This window comes from Carassius gibelio, chromosome A24 (assembly GCF_023724105.1).
Source record: "Carassius gibelio isolate Cgi1373 ecotype wild population from Czech Republic chromosome A24, carGib1.2-hapl.c, whole genome shotgun sequence".
In the NCBI taxonomy this organism is placed as follows: domain Eukaryota; kingdom Metazoa; phylum Chordata; class Actinopteri; order Cypriniformes; family Cyprinidae; genus Carassius; species Carassius gibelio.
Window position 1 is genome coordinate 3,535,911 of NC_068394.1, and position 20,472 is coordinate 3,556,382.

Below are 20,472 nucleotides of genomic sequence, written 5' to 3' on the forward strand. Positions count from 1 at the left end.
ATCCGTCTCACCATTTGCGGCAGCTGGATATCTGTGAGACTGCTGATAAGAGCTTGACTGAGACGTGCTAACTCCTTCAACAGACTGTCGTTGTGCTGCTCGATTATTTTATTCTCCTCCTCAATAGTCTTCAGGTTGCACTCCATAGATGAAATCTGTTCGAAAACAGGACAAAACAAGCTCTTTAGCTCTGAAACTACATTACCCATAATGCTCAGCTCACGAGAAAGTCATTTACCTGAGTCTGGAGCTGCATCATATCTGCTTCTATCTTCAGATTGGATTCATTTAGCTCCTTTATTTCGTGATCCAAGTGCTGCATGTCTTCATTGTTTTCGATACCTGACGGACAGAAGACAAACCAGACGATGATAATCTCAACGACATTACATGAGAAGCTGCCGCAGCTTCTGAGGCTCTTTTTTTTTTTATTGCACACTACAATTATAATATAAGCGGGTCAAACATTAAGCATTTAAGCACTTAAAATACTCACCACTGCTAGTTTGGAGTTTGATGGTCATCATGTCTTCATCAGAGAGTTTCTTCTTGATACTCTGAGCGTTTAGTGGACATCCTGACAAACTACGAAGAGACCAAACACAAAATCTACAGTCAGTACTAGCAATTTTTGGTTTTACTACACAAATTATAATCTAGTTTCAGAAATCATGAGTATAATATATGACCACATTTATGACCAATTGATATATATATATATATATATATATATATATATATATATGTGTGTGTGTGTGTGTGTGTGTGTGAGAGAGAGTGTGTATACACATATATATATACATACATACATACATCACATGAATCTTATCTCTGAAATCAAACTGTATATATTCGTGCATTTAAATCTTTATTTTGTATATTTCTGTGAAACAATAATCAACATAATTATCCAGATATGCTAGCTCAACTGGAAATAAAATATAGTTTTGGAAATTTATAATAATAACATAGTTCTGTAATATGCATTATATACATATATATATATATATATATATATATATATATATATATATATATATATATATATATATATATATATATATAGTATGTGTTTTTATTTATAATTACTGAACAAAATTCATATTTTAGATCATAACTACTATTATCTTGATCTGAAGTCAACCTGTATATATGTGTATATTTAATATTTGTTCTGTATATTTATGTTAACATCTTTATATTTCATAATATATAGTATTATTATATTATTTATGCATTGCATTTAGCAGACACTTTTATCCAAAGCGACTTATCGTGCATTCAGGCTATCAATTTTTACATATCATGTGTTCCCGGGGAATCGAACCCACAACCTTGCGCTTGTTAACGCAGTGCTCTACCAATTGAGCTACAGGAACACTATATATAATATACATTATATATAACAATATGTTAACAATAATTAACTTAATATATATTTCAATATAATGTAGTAAGTACTAAACAACCCTGATAACGGCTCAGAAAGTTCAGAATGAATATGTTGACATCATACAGTATCTAGGTGTTATAGTTGAGGTGATGGTATAGTTTCCTCACCTCCTGTGTGTGATAAAGACGTTGTTGGCGTGACCCAGGCCGTTGCAGCCGGGCAGAGGACACTGCGGGAGCTCCTGTTTACACAGCTTCCAGGAGAAGGACGATCCGTTCACCGAGCTCTCCTTCTGCCGCTTGTTGGCCATGGGGCAACTTCCTGCGCTGCGATGAGACGTGTATTTACCCGAAACGTGGCCCTGACTGTCACAACCTGCCACTGGGCACCTGGTGCACGAGAAAGGAAATACATCTTTTTATTTTATATATATGATTTGTAACATTCACAACAGGAGTGTGTACACTGATTTCACTAACAATTTATGTGCAACCTGGAAAAGATATTTTTACTTTCCATGAATATTGTACATCAATTAAGACCTTTTTTTCTTATTCATTTTATGCTAAATTTAGATAAATTTATAAATATAAAGCAATTAGGCTTTTAGCACTTTTGACTTTTATAAAATCTGATAAAAACGTAAAATATTAGTTAACAGTTAAAGCAGCCACTAGTGAACTTTTTAGACTGAAGTTATGCAGTGACTCAGAATTCTGAAAGAACTATTAAAAGTGATAAAAAAAAATCAGAAAATTCACTAAAACCTTTTATGATTTTAATTAGAAATTGATATAATTATTATTATTATTAATTAGATTTTATATTTTCTGTTTTTATAATATTTTAGTTGTTTATATATATATATATATATATATATATATATATATATATATATATATATATATATATATATATATATATATATATATATATATATAACAAAATCACTAAAACCTATTATGATTTATTACAATTAAATATTACAAATTTTATATTAGAATTTTTTATATAATGTTAGTGATTTTATTGTGGGTTATGTATATATAAAATTGCATAAAAACTGTAATTACAATAATAATAAACACCTTATTATTGTATATCAGCGATGTTAAAACAATACTAGTCGGGGGGCACAAGGTCATAATCTGCATCACAAAGGTTGTTTGGTATTGATTTCTGGGTCACCATGCCAAAACCTACACAGATGTGACCCGACCCCTCTGCATGCTTAAATTAAACCCCATGCACAGCCTTCTTCTGTCGTCCCAAACTCAACAGAGTAACAGAGATTGTCAAAGATAATCCCTTATTTGAGTCTGAACTAGTTTCAGAGCTTACAATATAAACACAAACCAGCCCGTATACATTCGCTCGATAATTTGATGGCAAAAAACATCCGACCGCCCAAAACCCACCGCCTTGCCGTGTTTGTCATTTGGCATGTCCATAAACCCCCCCACCCCCAATTCGCTGAGATGGAAGACTTTTCAAATACCATTAAGAAGATTAATCCTGTGAAATGCTGATTAAAAATGTATTCAAAGCAGAAAAAAGGGCTGGAATAATTCTATCGGCACACGCGGACTTCAGTAAATAATTACAGGCGGGGAGGTTAACGTGCCGCCGATGGAAAACATAAGCCCTACCAAGTTGAAGACTAGAGTGGTGAGGAGTAGGCCAATTTATTTTGCTGCTCACTTTCCCCCTAGGTCCGTAATGGAATGACATAAATTGCACATAATTGTTGTGCGTCCTCCACAGGGGGCGAAAAGCACATGATTTGGAGGTGGCTGACCCTTTCCGTGATAGCCCATATTGAAAGAGGTGAGAGGTTATCTGGGATAGTACAAATAGCTTGTCTGCAGGCCTGTATGGGAAAGGTTGTTATGGCAGTTTTGGCTCTAATACACTGACTAAAACAAGACAACATTACGACTCCAACACTGGCCGTCACGTCCGGCTCCGGGAACGGCGTTTCTGACCGAGCGGACAACAGAGATGGAGCATATGGCTGACAATTTACAATAATCTAGTGATATTACAGATGCACTTTCAGTTTCTCTGGCTCTCTGGTTCTTCTTTAGTGTGTGTGGAGCCGCTAGGGACTAATTCCTAAGCTTTCGTCTTTGCATTAGTAATTAAAAATGAAATACTAGCCCAGATGCAAAAGTAGGAAAGCCCCGTCACTCTGGGTTTAGACTTCGGATTTAAGGCTGGAATCAATTCAATTAATTTTTTTCCCCCCTCCATAGTATTATGCTTTTAAAGAGCAAACTGCTGCATTAATTGTAATTAAACGAGATCTTACGGGAAAGAGGAAAGAGTTTTGAGCTCTCTTAATTAAATGGATGATATTTTGCAATGGTATTTTTCTAGGAAATGCAGTTCTGCAAACATGAACTACCCTTCTATTTTTATTAAAACAAAATTGATTTATATAAATAATTTTTAAATCTAGCTTTCTGGCATACAGTATTTCCTAAAACTACACTTGTGTCTTATTTACATGTGTTTTACTGTGGAAATAACTGTTTTAAAGGTTTGTTTTGATTAGAAAATGCTGATGAATATGTACTGTATTCACTTTCTATTACTTTTGTGATCCTGGAGCACAAAAGCAGTCTTTAGTCGCTGGGGTATATTTGTAGCAATAGCCAAAAATACATTGTATCGATCAAAATTATGCATTTTTATTTTATGCAAATAATCATTAGGATATTCAGTAAAGATAATGTTCCATGAAGATATTTTGTTAATTTCCTACCTTAAATATATCAAAACGTAATTTTTGATTAGTAATATGCATTTCTAAGAATTAATTTGAACAACTTTAAAGCTAATATTTAGATTTTATGCACCCTCAGATTCCAGATTTTCAAATAGTTGCATCTCAGCCAAATATTGTCAGATCCTAATAAATCATGCATCAATGGAAAGATTATTTATTCAGCTTTCAGATTATGTATAAACCCCAATTTCGAAAAATTGACACTTAAGACTGGTTTTGTGGTCCAGGGTGACAAATATCAAGTCATTTTTTCCAACAAATGATCGGTGGAAGCAGGTGCGCAACCTTCCAAAAATATTTTTATCCTTAATTGTATAAGAGAAAAAATTGTGGGATACAATGAATTAATGTTTTTAATTTGAAATAGTATAAAATATTATGACAGTTTTAGATATCTTAACAAATCACAATTTAATAGTAAAGATACAGACATTTGATATGCTTACACCAAAAGCTATATTTCATGCTAGGTTAAGTGAATTTCAATTGGTTTCTAATGGTTATCACAAAAAGTGACTTGTGCATGTAATGCTTTAGAAAAAAAATCCAAGTGTGCCCTATTTATGGAAAGGGCATACTAGATTTCTATTGACTTTAAAAAACGAGATTTTGTGTAAAGCGTTGATGCATTTAAGTAAAGTAAAAGCTTTTTGTTCAATCTAAATAAAAAGATCTGCTTGTCATTGTTCTGGTGGTGTCTTACTTCATCTCTGGCTCTTCTTTGTCCTCTTTGCTTGGCGTGAGCTTCAAGCTTCCTTTCCTGGCACGAGGGCATCCTGACAGACTGGGGAGGAACATGACATTTGTGACGACCCCTTCAGAAGTTCAAGCGTGCAGACGTGTGTGTGGGAAAGATACGGCCGCTGCGTTTACAAGCTTTGACACCTGCCGTGTTGCCATTGAACAGGGATCATTACCTCGACAGTGCCACAAAGTATTACTCTTTGGCGATTACCCGGTTTTAAAAGCAAATGATTTAACCCACTGAGTGCCTTTGTGTGGCCTGATGTCTAAAATCTATCATAGTATAACATGTTGAAAATCAGATATCGTGTTAGAATGAAAAGCATGACCATTTATGCAGAAATGTCAAAAATAATCACTACATTTTTATGTTTCATTGAAGTCTAAGATTATTTAGTAGAGATTTCCTATTTAATGAAGCTTACCTCCTATGAGATGCATAGTTTCCGGTCACATGACCTGAGCCATCACAGCCAGGAGTTGGGCACCTTTAAAATAGATAGAGATTTATGTCAATGATACAAATTACTATGATAAATATTAGATGGATAAGTAATTGATATGTGTGTGTGTGTGTGTGTGTGACCCTGGACCACAAAACCAGTCAAAAATGTAAAAAAAAAAAAAATTTTTTTTTATTATACATCATATAAAATCGGAATAAATAAGCTTTCCATTAATGTATGGTTTGTTAGGATCGGACAATATTAGGCTGAGATACAACTATTTGATAAATCTGGAATCCGAGGGCGCAAGAAAATCAAAATATTGAGAAAATGCATATTAGATTAATATTATAAATATTAATTATATTAGTTATATGTATGTGTACATAACTATTCATAACAAATTAATATAATAACAATAACAACACCATCAATAATAAATATTTGTAATTATAATACAATTATAATAATAGTTGCTAGTTATACTAATTCATTAAATATATATTTCACAATACAATTCATAATAAATGTATATAATAATAATAATAATTACTTCAACAATAATAAATATTTAAAATTATAATAAAATTAAATTATACTTATTAGTTATGATAATTCATTATCATTAATATAATATAATATCATTAATATTCATTAATATATATATAATTCTCTGTAACTTTAAAAGCATTTATTATTTATATGTAATTGAAACTTTAAATCAAGCTAATTCTTACTTGAGCTCTTGAGAATTAGCAGCCATTAGTGATTTCAGGGTCTTATCGGCCAATGGGCAACCGGATACACTACAAAAATGAAAAAAATTTTTTAAATAAAAATACCGTAGACATAATGTGTATTATTTTGCATATTAATGTATATTTTATTAAGATTATTTTGCTGCTTGAAAAATAAAGAGAGTGCAAAATATGGGCTGGGCTTTTCACCTTCTATGTGACGCATAATTTCCTGTCACATGACCACTACCATCACAACCTGGTGTCGGACAACTGCAAAGAGAAAAAGAGCAGATGCACGCAGCCTATGATTTCTTGATCTACTATACATGCTCTAACTAGTAACAGTGACTTTTGCATGCTAATGTGGGACCCAGAAACCCTGAAAGAGAATGAAGATATAAAAACAGCCGTCCATATAATGTTTTACCTCATCAGCTCTTTCTTGTTGTCTCTTATGAGCATCTTGTTTTTTGCACTTGCCATGTTTGCATCTCCGTTGTACGCTTTCTCCTCGAGGGATGCCTTATCCAACTGATCCATCTAAAAGACACGGGACAAAATGCCAAATCACTGTGCAATTTTCTAAGACATGTCACGATGGTCACATAAAAAAAAAAAGGCATTCTGTAACACACACACACACACACACTAACAAACTGTGAGAGGTTTGATGTTGCTCAAGTATACTTAGTAAAACATATATCCATTTAAACTCCAGTATAATCCCTCATAGTATTTATGATGAATGTAAAACCTTTGGATTTACTCTTTTTTTTAGTAAGGTAAGTATCTTTGAGCACCAGATGTCAGATGGAGAATCAGACAAACATACAGCTGTCTGGGTTTATTCTTTGACGCCAAACAGGATGAAAAATGCTCGGCTTTTCAGGAACATTCTTCTGCAATTTTCTTTTTAATTCTGCTTTCATGTCATAGCAGCATGTCAGAAGAGACAGTGTGCCTAAAGCCATGAATAACCGAGATCATTTAGATGAATACATAGAAAGTTAAGGGTTTTAAGTTAAATATGTGACCCATGGAGCACAAAAGCAGTCTTAAGTCGCTGGGGTTTATTTGTAGCAATAGCCCAAAAAACATTGTATGGGTCAAAATGACTGATTTCTCTTTTATGACAACAAATCATTAGGATATCATAAGTAAAGATCATGTTCCATGAAGATATTAAAGTAAATTTCCTACTTTAAATAAATCAAAACTTAAAATATGATATGCTTTGCTAAGAAAAGACAACTTAAAGGTGATTTTCTCAGTATTCAGATTTTTATGCACCCTCAGATTCCACATTTTCAAATAGTTGCATCTCGGCCAAATATTGTCTGATCCTAATAAAGCATGCATCAATGGAAAGATTATTTATTCATCTTTCAGATTATGCATAAATCTCAATTTCTAAAAATTGACATTTAAGACTGGTTTTGTGGTCCAGGGTCACATATGTTCTTAATGTAGCATACAACAAAGTCAAAGAGCATTTAAGACACTGAATTTGGTTTTCTCAGGACATTATTATAATTAGATGTTATTAATTTTCCACCCAATTCTATCCGTTTCATACAGTACCGCTCAAGATTTAAAGACTTTAATACAGCAAGGGTGCATTAAACAACATTTATAATATTTCAAAATGTATTATCTATTTATTTTAAAGAATCCTAAAAATTGTAAAATACACGACAGTTTCCACAAAAGCATTAAGCAGCTTTTTTCAACTGCTTCAACATCGATAATCATAAATGTTTCTTGAGCAGCAAATCAGCATATTAGAATGATTTCTGAAGGATCATGTGACTCTGAAGACTGGAGGAATGATGCTGGAAATTCAGCTTTGATCACAGAAATATATATATATTAAAATAGAAAGCAGTTATTTTAAATTGTAATAATATTTTATAATACCACTGTTTTTACTGTTTTTGATCAAATAAATGCAGCCTTGGTGAACAGTAAAGACGTCTATCAAAAACATAAATAAATCTCATCCACCCATTCTTCTGCAGAAGCTGCGTTAAGTGCCTCTCTCTCACCTCTTTGTCTTGTTGCACAGGTGTTTTGCTGTAGTTCAGCGGCGTGTCCCAGGCGTCCTGTTCGTAGAGGACATGGTAGACGGCCGGGGAGATCTGGAGACCCGCCGCTTTGGCTAGAGAAGGCTCAGGTGGGGTGAAAAGGGCATCTCCTAATGTCGGCATCACGGGAGAGTCCCTCGCCTTCTCTCTCTTCTTCTTCATACTTAAATCCAGCGTTCCATTCTCGTCTACTTCTATCAGCGAATCCTGAATGGAAAAGGAACATAAAAGCCTTGTTGATAACCAACCTTTGATAACCAGAGCACTTTTCCATAGAAAACAGTGGTTTGAACTCGTTTTCTGAGTCAAAACCTAGAGAATCTACACTGCTATCATAGTCAGGGTTAGAGACTTGAACGAATCCCTAACTGTGAGTGTCAGAATTATGTGCATAACGTGTCCAACCTGATGTGTTACTGACATAAATGATACCTCAAAATGTGTACATTGTTAGCGTGGAGAGTTTTTATTTTAAATTTTTTGTTGTTGCAGACAATAAAATGGATAAAAAAAAACAATCTCAAATAGAAGACAATATCAAAGGGACTTGGATGGAGTTTAAAATTATTATTTTTTTTTTTTTAAGAAATTAATACTATTATTCAGCAAGGGCATTAAATTGATAAAAAAAATGACTATTTTCAAATAAATGTTGTTCTTTTGAACATTTTATTCATCAAAGAATTCTGAAAAGAAAAATGAATCATGGTTTCTACTAAAGTTTTAAGGAGCACAACATTAATAAGAATAGATAGATCATATTATAATGATTTCTGAAGATCATGTGACACTGAAGACTGGAGGAATGATGCTGAAAATACAGCTTTGATCACAGGAATAAATTAAACATTTAAATGTATTCAAAAAGAAAAAAGTTATTTTAATTTATAATATTATTTAATAATATTACAGTTTTGTCTGTGTGTGTATTTTCATGCATTATGCACTAATATCCCAAACATGTTTTTCTTTTTTTACTGTGAATAAGTAAATTAAGTTCTTATTTTCTTATTTTCAGATGATTAATAATGTAAATTTCTATTAAATATATGTAGGTTTTCTAGTTAACGGACATCGATATGGTTGTTTATTTATTCATTTTTCTTCCATTTTTTCCCCAGTGCCAGGAGGTTTCTAGCTGTCAGCCAAAATGGTTTTAGGACACAATCATTAATGCTGAGTTTAAAAGCTCTGCGTTGCTTAATATCATAACTTTTATCTCCAACAGATGTGCTGGTGTATGAATTTGTGTTACAGCGATACGTTTTATAGAACTCGTTAACTGCTTAAAAACGTGACGCACCAATTATTCCACACACATTTCGCACAGCAGCAAACAAAAGAGTGCTCTAATCACGATAATTCAGATTACAAACCAAATAATGCTCGTTCTCGAACCAGCTAGAACCGACCGACCGACAGCGCACCTATCCAGTTCATCCCTGCGCACGATGTGAGTTTTTCTCATCTGATGACATTCTCTCCAGCCTCAGAAACCAGTGAGGTGACATCTTTCTCCCACACTTCTATGAAACACTGCAAGACGATAAGCCGTATTCTTAGGGAAAAAAACAAGCGACTTGGCACAAACAGGGAAATCGAGATACTTAACATGCATAAAGACATTTCGACGCAGACATCAGCAGATGACAGATCGACTAACACTGTTTTATTCATTGGCTCAGTTTGTACAGTATACCTGCTCTCTGCCCACTGAGAGCTGGGACTACGAGCGATCTGTGTGGTGTGTGTAGGTGTGTGAAGCGTTTCATGCCATACTTCTGCCAGATTCTCTCAGTTTTACCTCGCCATGTCAAAGAGGAAGACCTGCTCAGATTGAAGTTATCAAACTGTGTGATATGTACCTAATTATTACTAAAATATAGTCGTTTTATTATGTTAACATATAAAAAGAGTTTACATTCTTCACATTAATTAAAATCATTTTTATGAGAGTTTTTATAAGAATTTCTATATTCAATTATTATTAATAAATAATGTTTATGTATTTTTTTTTTAGAAAATATGATATATTTTATTTAAATAATAATTTATGAATGAGCATTTATAAATAAATAAATAAATAAAGATTTGTATAGTTTTACAAAGAGATAAAGCCAGAAGACTTTTACATTTTATGTAATATTTAATATTTATAACTCAAGTTTATAGCACTTTTTCAACTTTTTTTTTCTGAGAGAAAACAAGAAAGAATACAGGAAATGTTGCAGGCCAGATTCGAACGTGCTTTGCCCAAAACCACTAGGCCATGACTCCAGCATGCTTTTTAAATATACTTTTGACTGTTTTAACCATTTTTATTAATATATGTGTATCAACAGTTTGTTTTTCTATTAAAAGGGGGCTGTATATTCAAAAATATATAATGTACAGCACATCAAATGTATCATACCAGATTGATCAAACAATATGTTATGTTTCTAATTATTACTAAAATACACAGCATTAGGATCCTGTATTGTTTTTTTTTTTTTTTTATAATGTTTTCTTATAACTATGTTTTCTTACAGTTTCAGGAATGTGTATTTATGATTATAAAAGCTCACGTTTTTGGCATCATTCCACTTTTGTCTGAGAGAAAATAAGAATACAGGAAATGTCGTAAACTGGATTTAAACATGCTTTCCATGATTTTTCCATTTTATTTATTTATATATGCGTATCAACTGGTTGTTTTTCTATTAAGAACCAGGCTTGATAAAAGAAACAAAAAAACATTTTCACACTGCAACATACATAATCTGGCAGACTGTGTAGACTTTCCTTATTTAATTGAAATAAAGAGTGATGTCTATTAATCCACAACCAATTGATATAATCCAACTTCTCATAGATCGTCTGTTAGAGATCAACACCAAAGGATCTGTGCAAGCTTATCTAGGATAATATATTACTTAGCAAAATGTCTTCGACCATCTGCACTGAAAAAACTAAAAAAAAAACCTCTCTCTCTCTCTCTCCTGCAAACAAGAGAAAGACCCAACATTACCATCAGCACAAGCAGAAATCAAATGCACGGCCACATGTTTGACAAAAAGCCTTATAACTGTCATAGAGACAGAAGCTGTGATTGTATTCCTCCCAACTCTTTTTGATGTGATTACACAAATTCTCCTTTAAAGCTTTAGGGCCAGTGTGGAACCAGAAAAAAAAAAGCTCCCACTCTCTTGTTGTTGTGCCACCAGAGGCAACACAGTTCTCTGTGCCAAAAAGTGTCTTTTGATGTTACTCCTCTTTTTCATACACAAATCACAGTTGTTTCAGAATGACCACATTAAATACCTTTTTCTGAGTGCTCTAATTTGATTACCTTTGTGGCTGATGCCAGGGGCCGGCTGGGGGGCGGGGCCTCGCTGTTGTCTCGGCAACGGGTGGAGAGGTTGAGGATGGCTGCGGATGCCATGTTGGACTGGAGGGCGTTGCTTTGGGCTTTATGGCGACTGGGGCTGTTGTCTCCGGCCATGATCACATGACCTCCGGGACCCAGAAAACAGGGGAACTGAGCGGCTGGAAAGGGTAGGTACAGTTAATGCTCCGAAAAAGAGGAATCAAGGGAGAGTGATTGTGGATAGATAGACTGAAGAACTACTACCCCACATCAGTGAAGGTAGATTAAAAAAAAAAAAAAAATATATATATATATATATATACACTGAACTTCTTATTAATAAGCAAATGCTTTCTACAATGTGTTTTAACTATTACTATCACAAAAAGATAAAAAGGTCAATATAAATCTCTCATGTGCTCTCTCTCTAAATATATAAAATCATTATTATTAATATAATGTACTTCTATAATAGTTTTTATTATAGATTTATTTATATATTAATTTTATAATATACATGTTTGATTCAAATAATGCATATGCAACTACGATTGCAAAAAATAATAATGTTATACTTCATAAACTATTTTTTTTAAATCATAAAGATAATGTAAAATAATATATCATATAATTATTAGTTATATTTGTATATTTTATTGATTATATATTTATATAAATGTAATAAATTACATAAAACAAATTACATGTAAACAAAAATTGATGCATAATATGATTTAGATGAATGTTATTAATATTAAATACATATTTATTAATTTAATGTATAACAATGTAAACATAAATATGCTTATGAATTATGAATATAAATATGAATTAAGACATTAGATAGATAGATAGATAGATAGATAGATAGATAGATAGATAGATAGATAGATAGATAGATAGATAGATAGATAGATAGATAGATAGATAGATAGAAGCAGAGTGCTGAATGTACATGTACAGCTCTGAAGTCACACATGATGCCACTTTTTTAAATATTAATGCCAGTGCATGCTGGGTAAATAACCTTTGATTTGAGACAAAACTGAGACTCACTGTCAGGAAAGCGTGGAGGTTCATGCCTCTGGTCGGATGCCATCTGAGCCTGCTTGCCAAAGACCTGAGCGTCAAAACTGGCGTAGTCGAAGTGGCCTTTAGTGTACCTGTCCATGTCTTTGGCCATGCTGGCCTGCAACGCTGCCATAGGATGAGCAAATCTGTACGTGAAGTCAAACTTCTTCATGTTTCCTAAAGGTCTGAATAGAAGAGAAACATCAAGGCTTCAGAATTGCATTAATGTTTTTAAAACATGTTTCTATTGCTGCTTATTCTTTAGCATAAGAAATACACTGTTCCTGTAGCTCAATTGGTAGAGCAATGCATTATCAAGCGTAAGTTTGGGGGTTTGATTCCCCGGAAACACATGACAGGTAAAAACTGATAGCCTGAATGCACTGTGAGTCGCTTTGGATAAAAGCGTCTGCTAAATGCATAAATGTAATTTTTTTTTAATTTATATTATATTTAAGAAAAGACACACTACATCTTTAATAAACCATTCCCAAACAAATGAAATTATATATCTATATAATCTGAAGCTCTAAAATGTCAGATGTCTATAATTATCTTTCAGAAAGTATACTTATGAACATACTTTCAACCTGCTTGATTGTAAAGGAATCAAGAGCTCCATAAGACTGCGTCTAGATGAAGGTTTCTTACCTCGTCATCCTCTCTGCCATCTGTCTGCACTTTACAGGATCCTCCTGCGGTTTGGAGATCTTTTCTGCAGCAGCTATCGGGCAGCCTGAGAGACTGTGAAAACAGACATCAGAAGTTAGGCTTCTCTGGGTTGTTAACTTTATTTTAATTGAATTTTAAGTAATTGTACAATTAAAAAGAATCCAATAGTTCCTATGCAATAAACATGGCAGTGTTTTATTGACTTGTTAAGTGTCATTGGATTTTTCCTGATAAAGAGAAACTTCATGATTCTTTTTAAGCAAATATAATTGCAGGTTTCAATGCAAGCGCAGCTCTTTTTTGGGTAAATGAACATGTCTGGTGCTTTAAGGTGGATTAAATCAGTGCAAAATATAGTAACAATGCATTTTCTTTGGGTCAAATTGCAGATGTTGTCAACTGCTAATGTTATTTTAAACCACTCATCATTTCATTTTACCAAATTTCACCTCCCCACTGCTAACTATGCAAATCTGCTTATAATGAGCAAGGAGGATTGTAAAGAAATTAATAATGTAATTTAATTTATTGTTGAGTAAATCCATAAAAAAAGCTTTTGTTGAAATTTTACTGAAATAAAATATATATATATATACAGTAGTGTTTGTGTTTCTGAGTTCATTCTTTCGAGTTTCTCTATGCATAATTTCATAGATATGTGGCTATATTTAACCACTGGTTCACCTAAAACTCTTACACTATCTGTAGTTAAATGGAATGGTTTGATATAGTGCTCAGGTAAATTTGATCTAAGTAAATGTTAAACTTTTGAAATTCAAAAAAAAAAACACCATATTGATGAATCAATACATGAAAATTATGTATCTGTGTCCTGTTATTTATCTTTTGGTATGCATTTCAGAAAAAAAAAATGGTTAGGATTCAGGTGTAATTGCAAATAGTGATTAAAAATCACTATTAAAATTTTAATCATTTAACAGCCCTAATATATATATATATATATATATATATATATATATATATATATATATATATATATATATATATACACACACATATATATATATATATATATATATATATATATATATATATATATTTTTTTTTTTTTTTTTTTTTTTTTTTATTTATTTATTTATTTTTTTTTTTCAGAATTGTCGCAATTAACTTTTTTTTTTTTTTTTTGATTCCATGTCAAAAACGGGCATCCATAAAGAACTATAAAATCATATTTTTTTTATAATAATAAAATTTTTTAATAAAAATAAAAATGACAAATACACATAGCAAAATTACTAAAACTTTAAATAAAAATCTAAACACTACACATATATATATATATATATATATATATATATATATATATATATATATATATATACAGTATATAAATTATTCACAATATTATTAAAAACTAATATTTTAATGATCCTAAAATAACTAGCTGTTGTCATTGTGCAGACCTTCTGTGCGTGCTACGGTTACTGTTGACATGACCTCTTCCTGTACAGCCAGGGGTCGGACACTTGAGGACGTTTTCATGCATGGCGAGGACTGTAAGAAACAAGAGAATAATGTTTATCAAAAGAACAGCTGTAAAATAAGAAAAGGCGTTTCATTAATTTGCATTTTTTGGTATTCACTTTTATTGCAGCTTTTCCAACTTTTCATGCTAAATAAATTTTCTGATGCCATTTTTTTACAACTTAAAAATTGTCTCTGTCTTCAAATATGAACATGCAAAAACATCATGACTACAAATGCATTTTGATAACCATTTAAGAGACACACACATATTGTTGAAGTACTATCCTTAGTAAGTTTTTAGTCTGTTCATAATTAGTTCGGAGGATGTGCCCATCTTTCTAGGCTGCATGCGCAGGTCCTTTGATTTGCAGAATGCTGCCTCTGGTTTATGAGTACATGCTTTCATATTGGAGGAAAAAAGAGAAAAAAACTTAATTACATTTTCTGTTCCTTTTGTCACATCACTGTTTAATGGCGAATGTTTGTTGTGCTTCTCTCAAATGGAGAAAACAGCAAGTGGAAAGTTGTTTCCAGAATGCATTTTTAATTCGCCTACCGCAGGAAATCAAACCTCACTTGTTTTGATGACTAAAAAATGTCTTTGAGAAAAAAAGAGGAAGCATTTTTTCTACTGGAAAGCTCAAGATAAGGAATAAATACATGAAATGCATCCATGTAAATGACATATTTGTGAAATTTTGTGTATTTTTTATTAGAGACATTTTTGACTAATTGAAATCTCGAAAATTTAATTTTTTTTTTTAATCTATGTCTATCATGTTTAATCAATTTAATTATTTAATCAATATTTTCAGCATTTTATCACATCTGCTGTTATAAACAATGGTAACTTTTATTTATTTATTTAAAAATTAAAAAAATTAAAGCAAAACTATTTCTATATAATGTTTTAAAATCTTGCATTTTCTATCACAGAAATAACTGTTTGATATTGTTGTAGCATGCATTTAAATTAAATACACGTCATGTAATGTCTCTAATATTCACTGAATATAACAGAGGCTGGATAGTTAAGCAATCGCCATGTTATCTTTTGTCCCACAGTATCTGTACAACTAAACCTCCATCATTAATATGACATGAATATTTATGGGCTGAAAATGATCACAGTGCTGTTGTCACTAATTGTATTTGTTCTGTTTGTATTGTTCTGCTGTGAAGGGAGGAAATGTGTCTAATGTCCTCGGGAAGTGATGCGTAACATGAGAACAGACTCACTCTCTGGGGGCACTCTGACTTTGTGGGGACATCCTGATAGACTCCGGTGATGAGGGTAGAGGCCTGTCACATGACCCGTCCCATCACAGCCCGGGGTCGGACATTTGATGTCTTTCTTTTCTGTCCGAGGGGAATCTATAACACACATGCACACACACAAACAGTGCTCTTCATGAACGTATAGTTATAGTTGATCCCATCCTGTCATGCTCCTCTTCTTGTAAGCTGAAGCGTGTCCTGTAACAGCATGTTGAGTGTGTATGTATTCATCCGTGACATTAGTTAAGGCTGTGGTTTCTTAGCGCTGATCCATAGAGAGATTATTTTAAGAGATTACCCATTAAACAGCAGTCAACGCAAGAATCAAAGTGCTTAAAGCTCACATCAGAGATACTTTACTAGGATTTATGACTTAATTTATGCTCATGGTAAAATATCTGTCTGATACAGATAAAAATCCAGAGTTTTTTTTCTTCTTTTAGGCCTACTTGTGTTTTTTTCTTTTTCTATAAAACATTGGTTATTTACTATTTAATATTTGGTTGGCAAATAGTTTTTAGCACCTAAGAGGATTTGATTTATCTATCCCTCGGGGCTATAATCTCTCTATGTATCTTTCTTTATATGTGTTGAAACTGTAACATTATTGCAAAAACGCATGTAATATAAAGCGTACCACCAACACATATAGATCTAAACAGTGTTCCATTTACGCTTTAGAAAGAAATTTTTAATTCAGTGTAAAAAAATCTTTTTTATATTGAAATAAGATTTTCTAATACTGAATAATGATTTAAAGGAAGAAAGAAACTATACTCAAAAGAAGCAGAAGCAAGTGACTGTCTTTATGAATGGCTCACTGAATCATTGGCTCATTCGATTCATTCCTATTCTTCAACCCCTCAAGTAATATGAATATAAACTATTTCAGGGGCTGCCAAATTTTTTATTTAAAATGAGTCAGAGCTACAGAAATGCATCTTAATATTTACAAGTGAAGCTTTAATTATGCATAGGCTACTTAATTGGCACCCTGGATCTAAAGATATTTTTACAGACCAGATAGGCTACAACTAAAAAAAGAAAAAGTGAAACTTTACAGTCAGAACCCATTAGTTAACATTTATAAACAAATGGAACCTGACTGTAAAGTGTTACCAAAGAAAGTACGGTAAGGTGTTGACAGAATAGGCTAACGTTACTTTCCTTTGAAGTAAATACCAATTTTTGATCAGCATTAAGAACCCCATATTTGCTGTTCTTAGTTAATTAGTGAAACACTGCACTGCCAATGTGGACGAAATATCGAGCTAAAACCACTACAACACACTGAAAGTTTCCTGCAATATGTCCTACTATAAGGGAACAAAAGACTACTACTACAAAAAATACAGCGCAAATAATTAGCGATTCAGAAATATATTATACAGCGCGACTAGTGAAGCCTGACTGCTGAATGAATTGAAATGAGTCTGTTCTTTAGAGAATCCAAAACATATAACATACAGTTCAACTAGTGACGTCTGACTGCCAAATAAATGACTCTAATGAGCCGGTTCTTTTTGGCAAATCAGAAACATGTACCGTGCAAGTAGTAAAGTCCAGGCGCTTAATGAATTTACTGTTATAAACATTTAGGCTACAGCTTAGGCTACATGTTTACTACAGCTTGTCTGAATTACTCTGAGTCGGTTCTTTTTAGCGAATATAAAAAACAACGCGACCAGTGCAGTCCAATTCCAGAATGGATGACTCTAATGAGCCGGTTCTATTTATTTATTTATTTATTTATTTTTGAACATTATATTTATTGAATGTTTTTACAAAACAAACAAGTGATACATTGACATATGCTTCATATTTCACAACCTAATCCCCAAAGTAAATAGAAATAAATAATACAAAAAATAAAAAAATAAAAAATAAAAATAAATACATCACACATAACAGAGTAACAAAGACAATGATAATTCTAAAAAAAAAAAAAAAACTCGCCAGTCAGCTTATTTTCTTATTTTTTATTTTAGTGAATCAAACACGTTCAGCACGCTCAACTGCGAATCCTTTTTGAATGACTCTTATGAGTCATTTTAGTGAACCTAAAGCGTACAGTGCAACCACAGTATTCCAATTCTCAAACAAATGACTCATACAAGCTAGTTTTTTTAGTGAATCAAACACATGGAACTAACTGCGAGTTACTAATTAGTTTTTATATGACAACATGTATTTAAAGATAACTAAATTAAGTTAATAAACAAAATACATTACCAAACTTGTCTTTGTTAAGCATTGTTGTATTGTTTTTTGGATTAGACTTTATTTATGCCTCTAAAGTCTAATTCTAAGTTTCTAATTCTAAGGAATCATCTCTTCATTTGGCAATGGAATTGCATTTCTTTATCCTAAATATAATTTTCCCTTAGTACTAAAAGAATTGTAAATGAAACGATTGAGGAACCAGAATTTTTACAGAATTTAAACTATTAAAAATCAATGAAAATCTCACCTTTGCTGCTGTGGTACATGGCTCGAGCGTCTATCTCCAACATCCTCTGCTGTCTCCGTTCATGGTTCATCTGCTCCAGGAGGAAGCGGTCCATGTCTTTGTAGGCACTGTGAAGGACCTGTCTATGTTCAGACTGAAGCGCCATGGCCTGCTCTAGAAGACTGAGGTTTAGTCGGGCCCTGTCCAGCTCCAGACGTCTGGCCACCAGACCCGGACCCCAAACACCTCCTCGCTCCTCCGTCCTGGGCGTCTGGAGCTCCTCCTCACTGTCGCTGAACTCTCTTCCAGAGCCATACTCCTCCATCAAGATCCCTGCACTGTTTCTGTTCATGTAAGCAGAGAGGGCATCTTCGTGCAACTGCTGTCCAATTCGGAGTCTCTTCATAAGAGTATCGTCTGCAGGTTGACTGGGGCTGTGATGGATCCCGTTGACCTTCGTTAGAGACGGAGGAGAGCTCCATTCTTCTTCATCTGCCTCTGTGTCTGGAGACGGGTGATAACTGGCTCTGATCTCCTCCTGGCTTTTGTCTTCAAAGTCCTCCTCCTCCTCTCGCTCATCCAGGTTTGGCGAACATTTACTCGTTTGTTCTGACCATGACAACAAGTGGTGAGACTTTGTGTTGTGATAAATAGTGTCTTCTAGAACATCACCACCGCTGAGGTCCTCATCTGAGAAACAGAAGAACGGGCTGGGTTTTAATTGATGGATCCTCAGCAAGAGCTCATTACATGATTGTGTTTGGAGGAAAGCTACTAACAAGATGGTTTTCAGAGCCTTCAAAATCACAGGTTTTGACAAACACGACAACTTGAGAAAAACATGAAGGGGAACTAAATATAACAAACCTTAAGAACTAACCAAATACGGGCTTTATCACATTTCAACTGTGACTCTTTGGTCAAATGAAAAACTAATTCAATAAAATTATTAAATTAATAGAACAAATGATAGAAATGTGAAAATTTACAATGAAAAATATTGTCAGTAAAACATTACGACTTAAAAAATGTAAAGGGAATAATAAATAAGTAATAAATAAGAGAAAGATATTTTAAAAAATCATACAAATGGGAAAATTAGAAAATAAAAATAAAAAATAGAACTTTGTGCATTTTGTTAAGAAAACATTGTGAGAGTCCCAAGTGCATAAGAAAAACTTTAGTTTAAAAAGCCATCTAGTTTCCATCCAAACGTCAGAATATTAACTGAAATATATATATTACTTAACCTTAAAAACAAATAACATAAAATGTATACATGAGTATAAATAAATAAACATTTCCCCGTCTAATTTAATCTTACATTTGTTCGATTACGTAACTGTATTTATTAAAGTGCAACTTGCTAAAACAGGATACATGTACTGAAAAAAAAAAAAAATGTTTCCACATCCGCAAAGGATAAGTCTACATGATATAAAGCTGTAAACGCTAATCAGAAAGAAGCATGATTTACTATACTACTGTACCACTTCTGATAAATCCATAAAGCCTAGGGTTTATAGGGTGAGTAAGTCCTATTTTGACAAATCTCAGTCCTTTTATCCCTTAAAATCACCTTTAAAGGACTCTTTGGAATCTCAACGGACCCGATTATATTAAATAATCGAGTCAATGATTAACAAAAGAATCTATCAGCTGGACTGATTTACAATCCACTACTGATCTCTCTGAAACTCACCCGCCGGGGTTAAAGCTCTTTGGGTACTGTAGGGCTTAAAGTTTAAAATACAGTGTAAGCATGAGATGCATCTATCCTCTTAGAGAGCCTTATGCCACCCTCCAAACCATATGCAATCACTGAGTTGATTAGATATTAGAGCATTTTGGCTGCCGCCACAAGCGGTTTCAGTGGCTTCTAATGGGATCATACTGCCTTAACAAACAGTTGCTAGTCTTAAAGAGCATATAAAGTAGTCCTGCTTTTAATCCCCCCCAAAAAACAT

General features: G+C 33.1%; 1 protein-coding gene across 1 annotated transcript in view; it reads right to left on the minus strand.

Annotated features, from left to right (window-relative positions):
• LOC127946239 (suppression of tumorigenicity 18 protein-like) overlaps positions 1-20,472 on the minus strand; it is a 47,865-nt gene that overhangs the window by 2,822 nt on the left and 24,571 nt on the right. The window contains exons 6-21 of the mRNA XM_052542679.1: positions 18,527-19,195; positions 16,018-16,152; positions 14,715-14,805; positions 13,270-13,362; positions 12,604-12,803; positions 11,530-11,726; positions 8,160-8,405; positions 6,542-6,654; positions 6,322-6,384; positions 6,112-6,180; positions 5,354-5,416; positions 4,888-4,968; positions 1,561-1,782; positions 497-585; positions 239-342; positions 12-155 (exon numbers count right to left, since the gene is read on the minus strand). Of these exons, the coding sequence (XP_052398639.1) occupies positions 12-155; positions 239-342; positions 497-585; positions 1,561-1,782; positions 4,888-4,968; positions 5,354-5,416; positions 6,112-6,180; positions 6,322-6,384; positions 6,542-6,654; positions 8,160-8,405; positions 11,530-11,726; positions 12,604-12,803; positions 13,270-13,362; positions 14,715-14,805; positions 16,018-16,152; positions 18,527-19,195 (2,579 nt within the window). The remainder of the gene's footprint in view (positions 1-11; positions 156-238; positions 343-496; positions 586-1,560; positions 1,783-4,887; positions 4,969-5,353; positions 5,417-6,111; positions 6,181-6,321; positions 6,385-6,541; positions 6,655-8,159; positions 8,406-11,529; positions 11,727-12,603; positions 12,804-13,269; positions 13,363-14,714; positions 14,806-16,017; positions 16,153-18,526; positions 19,196-20,472) is intronic.